This window comes from Falco peregrinus, chromosome 2 (genome assembly GCF_023634155.1).
Source record: "Falco peregrinus isolate bFalPer1 chromosome 2, bFalPer1.pri, whole genome shotgun sequence".
In the NCBI taxonomy this organism is placed as follows: domain Eukaryota; kingdom Metazoa; phylum Chordata; class Aves; order Falconiformes; family Falconidae; genus Falco; species Falco peregrinus.
This window is the reverse complement of record NC_073722.1, coordinates 63,160,636-63,173,339: the sequence shown is the minus strand read 5'-3', so window position 1 is coordinate 63,173,339 and position 12,704 is coordinate 63,160,636. Positions and strand designations below refer to the sequence as shown.

The following is a 12,704-nucleotide window of genomic DNA, read 5'->3' as shown; positions in this document are numbered from 1 at the left end:
TATCACTGAAAATTCTGGTAGGAAAATCATCAAAATATGGGATAAATGCTTAAAAAAACAGATTACTGTGTTCAGGTGCACATGGTACTGTAAGTGGCTTCATTATTTATTTTCATAACAAAACCTTTCTTCTGGTGGGCTCTGGAGAAGTTTGCTAAGGACGCTTCCGCAAAGGATTCATGTGAGAGTTGAAATCTTGTCTCCCAGTCACACCAACTCAAGTTGTTCTCATGCTGCTCGTCTTTCTCAATTCAACATCACAGGGAGGAAATGCCCAAGCATAGCACAAAATAAATATACCACTAGAAAAAACACTGCACAAATACCAGCATTAAAATTGATTTCTAGAGCATTCAACTACCAAATTAATCTTCACTTGTCCATCCCCTCCTTTTTTTTTTTTTTTAAAGACTGTATTGTTTTTACTAAACTGTCCTCCCAGAGAAAGCTAAGGACTGTTCTGCATCTCTGACCTGAACTACTTCCTGTTTCCAGAATAAGAACAGCTCTATTTATTATTATTTAGCAGAAATAAATTAGTATTTCTTTAACAAATATGTTCCAAACATTTCACCAAAAAAATCCCAAAACAAAACAAGCATACACTTTTATCCTGACATGCACAAAAAAAAGCACCTAAAACTCAGATTTTATTGAATTCCTTTAAGAAGTTTAATTATACACTATTCAAACAAATAGAAGATGTTTGCTCTTGTATTATTTTCCAAAGAAATAATGAGTTTAATAGTTTGTGCTTCTGTTCCAGATGTCTGTGTGGCAACTGACCAGCCAGTTCCAGGATCCAAGAATATAATCTGTGTGAAATCCTTTGATTAAGAAAAAAACCTGCTCTCTGCTGACTGGAATCAAATCTCCAGTGTACACATTAGAATCAGGCTTTAGTGCTCTAAAGTGCTAACCTAAGTGCTGATGCAGCCCCTCATTTAAAAGATTAACTTTCCAAATTAACATTCACAGGCCTAAAAACTTAACTCTAACTTGGACTTTACAGAAACTAGTAATCGTTCTACAAGGTTGGGGGTTTTTTGCTTGGTTTTGTTTTGGTTGTTTGGTTTTGGTTGGGGGTTTTTTTTGTTTGTTTTTTTTTTTTTTTTTTTTTTTTTTGAAGCAAACCACATCAAAATAACCTTAAAAAATCTGACTCTAGCACATTTATATCTCAGCCACTGAAGAAAGTTAGCTGCTGTAGCTATATGAGCAAATTAACTTCAGTAAAATGTAACGTGGCAGTACAGAATTCAGTGTAGGGTGAAAAAGACTTTGAAAAGCTAATTAGATACTTGGGAGATTAGTCTGTGCTCTGGGCTTCACTCATGTCTGTACCTGAACGAGCTGGGGTAAAAATTTCACTGCAAAAAGCTGCAACCACTTAGTGTTCTACAGAAAAAGCACGTCCTATTCCATCTCTCTCTTCAAAAAGTGCAGTGGGAAGAAGTACTGCACTATGCAAGAAGAAAACACTAGAAGACCCTCATAAAAAAAGATCGTCTTCCCATTTACTCCTCTTTTTCACCTGGTCAAAATACTCACATAAAGGATTTTAACTGCAAAACCTATGTGCCAATGAGACTGAAGCTAAGCAGGAAATCTCATCGTCACAACCACTGTAACGGAACTTTGACTAAATCTTAGAACTTCTCCTTGTAACCTGTCATACGAAAGCCACCAGGAATATTCTTTCCTGACTATCAATATAACCTAATTGATTACAATTTCTACTTTAATGTTTAACAGCTTTCTTACAAAAAGATTTGTTCCACATTTTTTTTGTTAGCAGTCTTCAGTGGACTATAACCTACCTGACAAACCTGCAAAGACTCAGAATAAACATAGCACACAGTCACCATATGGCTTTGACAGCAGCTTGTTTGGAATATATATAGTAAAAAAAACTTTTTTAAACTAAGAACTTTTTTGGTTTTTGGTTTGGTGGGTTTTTTTTTTTTTGGGGGGGGTTGCATGTTTTTAATCTAAATGGAGGGAAACTATGTTCTTGTATATCCTAATGCTTATATCCATGACTTGTACAAAAAAGGTAACAAACTAAAGTTTTCCATGAAGTATATGGAAGGTGCAACTTCAACATGAAGCATTTACTGAAAGACTGTGAAGAAAGTTCCATATTTGTAAGGCTGCTCAACTACAATTAACTTAAAACCAAATCATACTCGTCTCAGTTTTGATTAAAAATGCCTCCTCTACCTTCAAGTGGTTTATGGCTGTATCAGTACAACAAACAGAAAACGTTCCCAGGCACTGGAACTGGATTCTCCACATTGCTAAACTGCTTTTGGCCTGTGCCAGCTACCACTCTTCTAAAGAGCACCAGGGCACAGTTCAGAGTTGAAATGCAGCAGACAGCATTTCCAAGAGACAATACGGGTGCAGCCACCCTGCGTAAAGGTGGAAGAGTTGTTAGGATAGACGCAGGTCAGTTGACTTCTGTTCCAGACAATGCTACCAGTTTAATAGCTATCCAATAGGTATTTAAGTGTGCTGCTGCATTGATGATCATAGTATTTAATGTTTGTTAGTGCCCGTCTTGACATTAAAACTCAACAACAGTGAGTGGTGGAATGGTTTGAAAACCTCAAAAGCCAAAGATCACTGAAGAAACAGGACCTGAAGCTACCCCTTATGTATAAGTGTTAATCATATCCTGCATTTTAATTAATGCAATTACAAGAACGCTACAAAGAAATGTTAACATGCTTTTTATGTGTTAGCAATGCTCTGTACCTTTTAACAGTATAATTCAGTACTTTGCTTTACACAGTTAAAATCCTATTCATTCTCCTTTAATGAATTACTGTCTTCCCAGCTGGAAACGGTTCTGGCAATATTAAAAATAGTGTCTCACAGCCATTAAGCTTTATTGATGGTATTTTATGCACACAGAGATAGTGCAATAAAACTAATTTTCTTCCACATGCTCCTGTTAACATTTTTGTTAATTGCTCCTTTAACATTCTTTACCAAACCAAGTATCTTTCTTTATCATGACAGCAAGGTTACACTTGAAAATTACATGGTTCCAAGGGAAGACTATACAAGAAAGATAAATCTGTTAAAGGTTACAAAACCACATCTGACTCAAAAATTCTCCAAATCAAAAATAAACAGAGACTGGGAAAGTATTAGAAGAAAGTACCATGTCTGCCCTGCTCTTGTGCTTCCTTACGCTACTGGAGACAGCATATCAGGCTAGACAGACCTTTGTTCTAATGAAGCAGTCATACTTATAAATTTTTAAGTCAGCAAATTAGCTTAGTCACCTTAAACTTTGTTGTTAGAACAGAATTACTGTTATTCTGTAACACTCATGGCCTAATAAACTCAGGTTACTGAAAAAACAGTAAGATTTCTGGTAACAAGAAACTGTATTACTGGATCAAACATGAATAACAGGGTTACCATGGATGAAGTCCAGACTGCTACAGCACCCTTAATACCATTCTGGAACTAAATTATGTGCTGGGAAATATTCTCAATTGCAGAAGTTTAAAAAACAACCTGCTAGCAGCCTTGCAAGATCAACTAGCCAGCAAGTTTCTGATAACAATGCATTTGTAAAATTCACCGTGGTTTATTAAAATAGTTCAAACAAACTGTCATCAGGGGAAACCTTACTGTGTAGGGCCTGTATGTGAACACCCTGTGTGTACAAGGGCTGCAAATCTAACCGCTCTAGACAAAACCAGACATCACAGAATTCATGACTCTTAAAACTTCCTTTGTCTCTCAACAGTAGCTTCCAGGATGGGCTCCCATCTTCTATAAACACTGCAATGAGACCTATCTTAAGCTAAATGACCCAGGGCATCTACACTCCCGAAGTCTGCTAGCTCCCTCAGCTATTCAAGTTTTGAGCACCACAAAGACAATCGAACCCTAAAGAAGATAAACTTGTAATAACATAAAGACCAGCTCTCAGTAATAAGTTAGAAGTCCTGATATTGCAAGGAAAGGAGCCATCTGCTTGGCAAAAATTCTTTGGAGAGGGCCAGATACTGAGCAAAACTAATAACAGTTCTCGTTTTTTCACAGCTGAAAATCAGTGTGGAAACTTGCTCACCATGTGCTGGTGCTCCCATGACAAGAGTCATATCCAGCCCAGTGGGCAACACTGAACAGCCTTGTTCACCTATACAACTGGATTAAGTACTGGGAGTTCTTTCTAATACTATTTTTACATACTAGAGCTTCATTTTACCTTTGAGGAGCCTATACACTTAACAGAAATGCTTAATTATTAATACTTAATGAAATTCTCTATCCTTATATTTTACAACCAAAAAGTAAACAGGGAGACATTCTCCTTTTCCCTGCTTGCACACTGGGATAAGAACTGGGACAAAGAAAGAAGAGTTTTCAGTACTCTTGGTCCCACATAGCTTCTGCTTTAGGTTCTCCTCCAGCAATTGATTCTATCATTCCTTAAATCTTTTCTAAATGGCAGTAGCAGCACAATATAGACATGATTTATCTCACTTTCACTGCTCAGTGCTAATGTGATTTAGATGGTGCATGTGGGTTTCTTGTGGCACACTGGGATGTGTATCAACACAATGCATTCTATTATTAATACATCCCAATCTGCTCAACTCCTTATCAAATTCTTTGGGAAAATATTTTACAGCTGCTTTAGTACACAATTTATATAGCCAGCTGTTCATCTCAATTTGCAGACTTCAGTCTACCTCACACATAAAAAGCTATCTTAAATTCCAAGTTCTCCTGAGCACACATACCTGAAGGACAAACAAATTGCTTTGGTGTATAAATTCACTGCACAAAAATCTTGTTTCAACATTTTTGCCCTCATCCTGTTATAAAACACCTAGTCTCCATTTATTATGTAATTTTAATGTTATCTCTGTACAGTAAGTCACAATGCACTGTTATACTTCTGAATCATTATATATTGAGCAATGATCTCTGATCTCCTTCCCTTACCCAATCGACTTCCAGTTAACAATTTATAAGCTGAAGATAGCACGAAGCCAAACCTCAAAATAATCTCATTAGTACCATTTATTTTCTTTAGTCATACTTTCGATCTCTGTAACTTCCTGGGGAAATTAGTTTCATTACTTTATTACACTTCATGTGAAAATTTTTTCTTTTAGGTCGGTTACCTGTTTGTTAACTGTATGTGCCCTATTTCTTGCATTGCCAAAAAAAGTCAGTGATATGAGAAAGGTGGTACAGAAACTACTGCAATTTTACAGACTTCCATCATCTTGCTCTCCTCCTTTTCCAACGATTATTGTCTTTTTAGGCTAAAGAATGTTTACATGAAAGCTAAAATATGACTGACTACCAAATTCACCCCTGATATACTTTTTTCTGTGTCTTCTTGAAAAGCATCAGAGCAATTATGCAAAAAAGTAAAATAAAAGCAGCTTCTGAGTTTGGCAGTATGGGCACATTAGGGCTCCCTGTTAAAAGGTTTACGTCTAACAGTTTGGACAGGACTGCAGAAAACAGAACCTATGAAAACCAGGGGACCTAAAGCAAAGGTAAGTCTTAGAAAAAAGGCCTCAGGAGTTAGTGGCAAAGATATATTAAATTTTCTTGTGAAAATTCCAGAATTACAGGTACAAATACGAAACATTAATACAATTTCCTACCTTTTGAAATGTAAAATTGAAAACCTCATTAACATGGAAAAGATATCCTGAAAGCCAGCAAAAATTCCACACACGGAACTAGCTATTTGATGCTTCTATATAGCATCATCAGTCACCTGGTCTTCCTGCAAATGTGATTGTTGTCCTTTGACTGCTTGTAAGCAAGGCACAAAAAGATTCCTTTTAGCCACTGACTAATTAAGTGTTGACCAGATGACTTCCTAAACCCAGTTTATCTATCTTTGTACTGAAGCTAGTATGATGCTTTCAAAGACAGCTGGAAGAGACATGTAGCTCAAGGGAAATGTCAGAAAAGCCCTTTAGTAAGCTGAAAAAGTTACGAAGTTGCTTGGCAGGTCTCCTTTCACATCTTCTTTAATGTTCTTTCTTGGCTAATTATCAGTCTGCTTCCTGTATCAAGGCCAGTCCATTTTGGAAAACATGACAATATTCAGACACTGCAGTGTAACAGTGCCTTCTGCAACAATTTGCACGGCTTTTTAGTAACAACAACAACCAGAAAGTGTCAAGACTAAATTTAAGCTACATCATCAACCTTGTAGATACACCATGTTCTTTCCTTGGTTCCTCTGTGTCAACATTTGACAGGAAAAGAACCACAACTACCAAACACAAATGGATGCATTCTTCCCCATGCCACTGTCTTAAATGGAAGTTGTTCACTCAGATCAAAAACTAGCAAGCCCTCTTCACCACCCTCCCCTCCCCACCAAGTATCCCTGAAGCACTGCAAACACTAAATACCAGATATGAATACAGCCAATGCCTCTCCCCTGCCTTGAAAATATAGAGCCACTGGCCTGGGCAAGATAACATTAGCTACAAGCTGGTTTTGCCCCAAGTTCTGCCAACTTTGTAAACCTGGCACATAAAAAGGAACTCGCTTAGACTCACACCAGCTCTTCAGTAAAGCAAACTAGGCTTGCACCAAAAGAGTAAAGAGGCAACATACTCAGACAATTAATTCTGCCGCAGTAGTAGTGTCACAAAAATACACATACCAGTGCACATACACATGAACAGGTACACAGGTACATATTGGCTCTCATTCTCATTCCTGTTATCTATCATTTGGACAATAAATGGGCAAACTCAGGTTCATTCTATAGGACAACTATACTCTTTTCTAAGATACTATAATGCACAGTAAACTTGAATGTATTTGTCAAAAAAAAGGCATACTGATTTATAAATGAATTGTCTACACACATAGCAAAAACCCAAAAGTGAAACTACTCAACTCTCCATTTTTAGAAAATTGTCCTGGTTTCGGATGAGACAGAGTTAATTTTCTTCTCAGTAGCTGGTACAATGCTGTGTTTTGGATTTAGTATGAGAATAATGTTGATAACACACTGATGTTTTCAGTTGCTGCTAAGTAATGTTTATACCAAGTCAAGGATTTTTCAGTTTCTCAGGCCTTGACAGCAAGAAGGCTGGAATGGCACAAGAAGCTGGGAATGTACATAGCCAAACGGATGTTTCATACCATAGAATGTCATACTAAATATATAAACTGGGGGGAGTTGGCTGGAGCCAGCCGACTGCTGTTCAGGGACTGGGTTGGGTATTGGTCAAGAGGTGATAAGCAATTGTATTGTGCATCACTTGGGTGGGTTTTTTTTTTCCTTTTGGTTTTTATTCCTCTCTCCCCTTTTCATTACAATCATTGCTATCCGTGGGTTTTCCTCCCCATCCCACTGGGAGCAGAGAGGGGAATAAGTGGGCAGCTGCATGGTACTTAGTTGCAGGCTGGGGTTAAACTACAACAAAAATCTGTTCCATAATCTTAATTATGTGCTCTGTTAAAAGCAAAGCTAAGAGAAGCAATGCTATATTTCAAGCTCTAGAGTTAGCTCTTTAGCCACAAAATACATAATTTAATAACTCAGTTTCTATAGACGAAAAAATACTGCCAGTAACAGTTTGTTCACCTAAACCTTGAACAGTAAAGTGAGGTTGTGAGTCTGTATTACCCACATTCAGGAATTGTGGGAAGCATACAGAACACACAGAATGGTACGGGATGAATCAGATATGATTTCTGTATTTTATTCACAGTTACAAGGGTTTTTTTTTCTGTAAGACATCAATCACATATGTCACAATTTACCTACATGTAACCCACAGCTGAATTTTGCACAAGTTTCCTCCTCAATTTATTTTAAGGTGCTTAGATAGTAGCACAGTATCAATGGTCTATCTTTATCAGAGATGTAAATGAATGGGTAGGTACACAGGTGCCCAACCAAAATGTTAGAAGTCAGCACTAGAATTTTATTGAAACCATAATTATGTTTCTTCCAAATAGATGACACTGGAATAATTCTCAGAGTTGCTTGACAATTTAGGCACTATTAATGAAATAAATCAACACTTCAGGCTGCTTCATTTATACAAGTTCTTTTTAAAAGACTGCATCTATACTTTCTTTGACAGAAGTCTTTCCATGAAGAAGGCACCACTTATTAACTTATAGATGGGCACCTCTAACAACTCTAAAAGGTAACTATCAAACCCAGCATGTACTGCAATATCATACCCATGCACGCCTCCAGTAAATGAAGCAACAGAGATATCACTTAAGATTAAAAAGCACAAAAATCCATGCAGAAAGCATTTTTCTGCCTTAGCTTCACAGTCCCACTGTCTACATGACAACAGTGTTCCCATGAGGCAGACTTTCATTTTATATCAGTAGTATTCTTATTTTTGCCAGGTCACATAGATTTTAAACTCTAAGAATGGCTTTAGGTAGGTTAGACAGAAATAAGGACAACAGAAGAAAATTACTTATCAAATGTATACATATAATTTCACTGAAGTGGTATACACATTATTGGTGACATCTTTTTATCCTAACAAGAATATCTATGAGAACTGTGACAGTGCTGCTTCTCTTATCTGTTTGCTGGCAAATGATTTTACTTAGAACATAAAAAACCCAGAAGGCCACCTTACCTTTTTCTTCATCTATTCGAAAAACTCCTAGACCAGATCCATCTCTGATGGAGTATCTAATCTCCCCATCTCGTCCTGTGTCTTCATCATAAGCAGATACTGTCATTACTGAGGAGCCAACAGGGGCATCTTCTTTTACAAAGCCTTTATCTGCAAATATGGAGAACCGTGGAGGGTGCAAGTTTTCATTCACATCAACTATCTCAACCTCAACATAACATGTAGAGGACAATGACATGGGTTTTCCTTTGTCCTTGGCCCGCACAGTCAAGTTATAAAACTGTTTCTTTTCATAATCCAGTCTTTGTACAATACGTATTGCTCCACTTAGTTTGTCAACGTCAAAGGTGCCATCTCCACTGTCCAAAAGACTGTATCGTACTTGACTTGACTGGCCTAAATCAGGATCATAGGCTTCTAGCCATGTAATAATAGTTCCCTCAGGAAGATCTTCTCGAATTTTCACATGATAATTTGAAGGAATAAATTTAGGAGGATTATCATTTACATCTTCTACAGACACTTTCAAAATAACTGTTGAAAATAATTGAGGTTCTTCAGTAGGCTGATCCCTAGCCTCTACTTTCAAGAAATAGACATGCTGTTCTTCACGATCCAGAACACCTACAATCTGCACAACTCCTGTCACAGCATTAATAGTAAACTTGTCTGTATCTGTAAGAAGAGAATATTTCACTTCTCCATTAGCCCCCAAATCTTTATCAGTAGCTTCGATTTGAATTATTTCACTGTTTGGCTCTTTGTTTTCACTCACTTCAACAAAATAGCTGTCTTGCAGGAACTCTGGTGGGTTATCATTCGCATCCAAAATTTTTATATCTAAAACGTGCCAGGCAGACTTCTGTGGTATTCCAAGATCATAGACAGTAATATTCAGACTATATTTATCTTTTACTTCTCGGTCAAGGGGACATAAGATTTTCAGCACTCCTCTTTCCATATCAACAATGAAACTACTGTCTTCATTACCTCCAGAAATAGCATACACTAGCTTTCCATTGAAGCCAGTATCAAGATCAGTAGCATTCAGAAGTATTATGCTGGAGCCCACAGGCTGGTCTTCTCTTATCTCAATGCTACTAGGAAGAGTACTTCTAAACTGAGGTGCATGCAGATTCACAGAGTGAACGTCAAAGAAAGCATCCTCAACCTCTCCACGACTGTGCAATTTATTTGCCTGTAAGAGTTTCTCTGCAAGCATTTTGGCAACTCCAGTTTCTTCACACTGCAAGTTGACAGGTTTGCGACTGGCAGCTACAGTTATGTTGATATACAATGGTTTTGCAAAGTTTTCTCCATCTGTAGCTGTAATTTTCAAACTGTGAAAAGACATTTTAGCACCTAGGCCATCTATTAGTGACTGTTTGAGTGAAAGTACTCCAGAATTTGGATTTAGACTAAATAAATCCAGTTCATTTCCAGATTCAATTTGGTATCTCACCAACTGGAGCTCATCAGCATCAATAGCAGATACAGTTGTTATTTGTTCTCCAACACCAAGATCCCTGGGGATTGTTCCCTCACAATTTATTTTCTCAAAGAGAGGTATATTGTCATTCAGGTTATTTAAAACAATAGTAACAGGAACTTCAACTTCTCGACGGTATGGTACACCCCAATCAGAAGCTCGAATCCTTAAATTGTAAACCCTTGGCATCAATTCATAATCCAACTCTTCTGAAGTACTAATAACACCACTGAAATGGTTGATCACAAATGGTAAAGGATTTAGGTTTGCAATGCTATAGGTCACATAACCATTCTCCCCTTCATCAGGGTCTTTTGCACTTACTCTCATGACACTCATACCTACTGGCACATTCTCATCAAAGGAGGCTTTATAGGATGTCTGAGTAAATTCAGGAGGATTGCTGTTCATGCCTAGTACCTTAATTAATACCTTTGCAGAAGCTCTTCTGTCACTTGTCACAACTTCAAGTTCAAAATGGGATGCATATTGTGCTTTTATGGGTTCTAAAGTAGTAATAAGACCAGTGTGAGTGTTTAAATTGAATTTCACTTTGCCCGGTGTATTTTTAAATACATATTTTAAATGTGGGTAACTAGGCAGAGCTTTCACCATTATCACTGGTGTGTTTGGAGGGGCAAATTCACTTATTTCAGCTCTATATATCTCTTTTTCAAATCTGACGGGACCAGACTTAAATTGTGGTGATGTCACATGAACAACTTTTACAGAAGAAAACTGTGGTGGACTTCCTTTATCTTTAGCTTGAAGTGTAAGGTTGTATCCAAAAGAGTGGCTCTCCCAATCAATGTGACCAGTGGCTTTTATTCTGTATTCTTTACCTCCTGGAACAGACCTCACTGTTTTGAATTGCTGAAGTGGATCACCTGCAACAATATTTAATGATGCTATTTCCCCATTTGCACCCTGATCATTGTCCTCTACAGTTACAATTGCATAAGTTGGATCCCTGTCTGATTCTGATGGAGTCAATGTAACAGCTGTAATAACGGGGGCATATTCGTTTGCTTGTTCCACATGAACAGTTAGTTTTGCCATACTGCTTATGCCACTGCTACCATACAGCTTCAGCCCACGGTCCACTGCAAGAATTTCCATCTCATAATGCTTAGTGTCCGAGTAGTCAAGTCTACCAGTTAAAACTACCACTCCACTAGTTGGATGTATAGCAAACACATCCGTTCTTTCTTTAAAGCTATAGTAGAACTCTCCATTTGTTCCTATATCTGCATCTGTTGCACTGACTCTTGCGATGCTGGTCCTTATTGCTGTGTTTTCAGGCAAAGAAACACTGTAAGATGTCGGAGAAAACAAAGGCCGCAAGTCATTTGTATCCAGTACCTGTATCCTGACTTTTGTGCGCGTTTCAGCATTTGTGTTTTTTTCAACTGCTTTAACAGTCAGCATATAATGGTCTTTCACCTCTCTGTTAAGGATAGCTGTGTTTCCTCCCTTGGTCCGTATTCTCAAAAAGCAAAAGTTTCCAAGAACATATTCTTCAGCTTTGAACAAGTTCTCATTGTCACCAGAAATAATTTTGTATCTTAGCTCCCATAACGGATTTGTAATGTAAATGCCCATTTTCAGTGGATGCCCAACATAAGTCTTGGCTGCAGAATTCTCGTACACAGTGGCATTATACTGTACTTGTGTAAATTGCATTGGTGGAGCATGATGTGGCCTTTGATTTCCTTCACAGTTTCCAAAATGCTGCACCAGCAGCATCAGCAGCAACAGCATAGTCAAGTATCTTCCCATGGCAGCAATTACAAAGAAACCCTGAAACGAGAGAGATGTGTTAAGACTTATGACTGTTCAAATATTATGTTTAGTTCAGAATTCACACTTGAAAGAAAACTAGCTCACACATTTACATTAGACCCTTTTTTACAGAAAGTTTCAACAAGATTTACAGTAACAGAAAAGCATATGAAGTAAAACTCCTAAAAAATGTCAAGAATCCACACAACCAAAAGTCTAGGAATTACTACCATGACACAAGGGGAACACACAAAGTTAACTTCAAATAAGCAACTCCATGAAGCAACATATGTCAGTGCTGTATGCTATAAGCGAGTGAACTAGATCTGAACTAATCTGGAGTTGTGAACATTCACATCCAGTCCTCTACTTCGTATGTGACATTGTCTTCTGATAGAAAATCCTCCCTCATTTCACTTAGACTGTAAAATAGCTGATGTCCAATGATGTGGAAATAACTGCAAGGGTTGGCTTGAAATTACCATGAATTCTTCAGAGTATCCGGTAAGTACCTGTTCCAAGAATTAGAAAAATTATGAACAGAGTAATTCTGTATGTATTGTATTCTCTCCAGACCTAAGTACCCTTATAGGAGTAGCACATATAATAAAAACCCCACATTTTTATCAAGCATCAAAGTTGTAAAACCAATAAAGGATGAGACATATTCCTTTATTCCCCCCTCAGAACAGAACCAAAAAATTGGTATCAAGAGCTATGAGAACAGGAATCTACCAAAATAACTGGGGGAACGATTAAGACATGTTTCTCACACACTCTCAAATGACAGGGGAAGA

At 37.6% G+C, this 12,704-nt stretch overlaps 1 protein-coding gene across 8 annotated transcripts in view; it reads right to left on the bottom strand.

The window, feature by feature from the left end:
• FAT1 (FAT atypical cadherin 1) overlaps positions 1 to 12,704 on the bottom strand; it is a 111,979-nt gene that overhangs the window by 91,869 nt on the left and 7,406 nt on the right. For all 8 annotated transcript variants that reach the window (XM_013301023.3, XM_055795531.1, XM_055795533.1 and 5 more), the window contains exon 2: positions 8,637 to 11,925. In XM_013301023.3, the coding sequence (XP_013156477.2) occupies positions 8,637 to 11,904 (3,268 nt within the window). In that variant the 5' untranslated portion in view covers positions 11,905 to 11,925. The remainder of the gene's footprint in view (positions 1 to 8,636; positions 11,926 to 12,704) is intronic.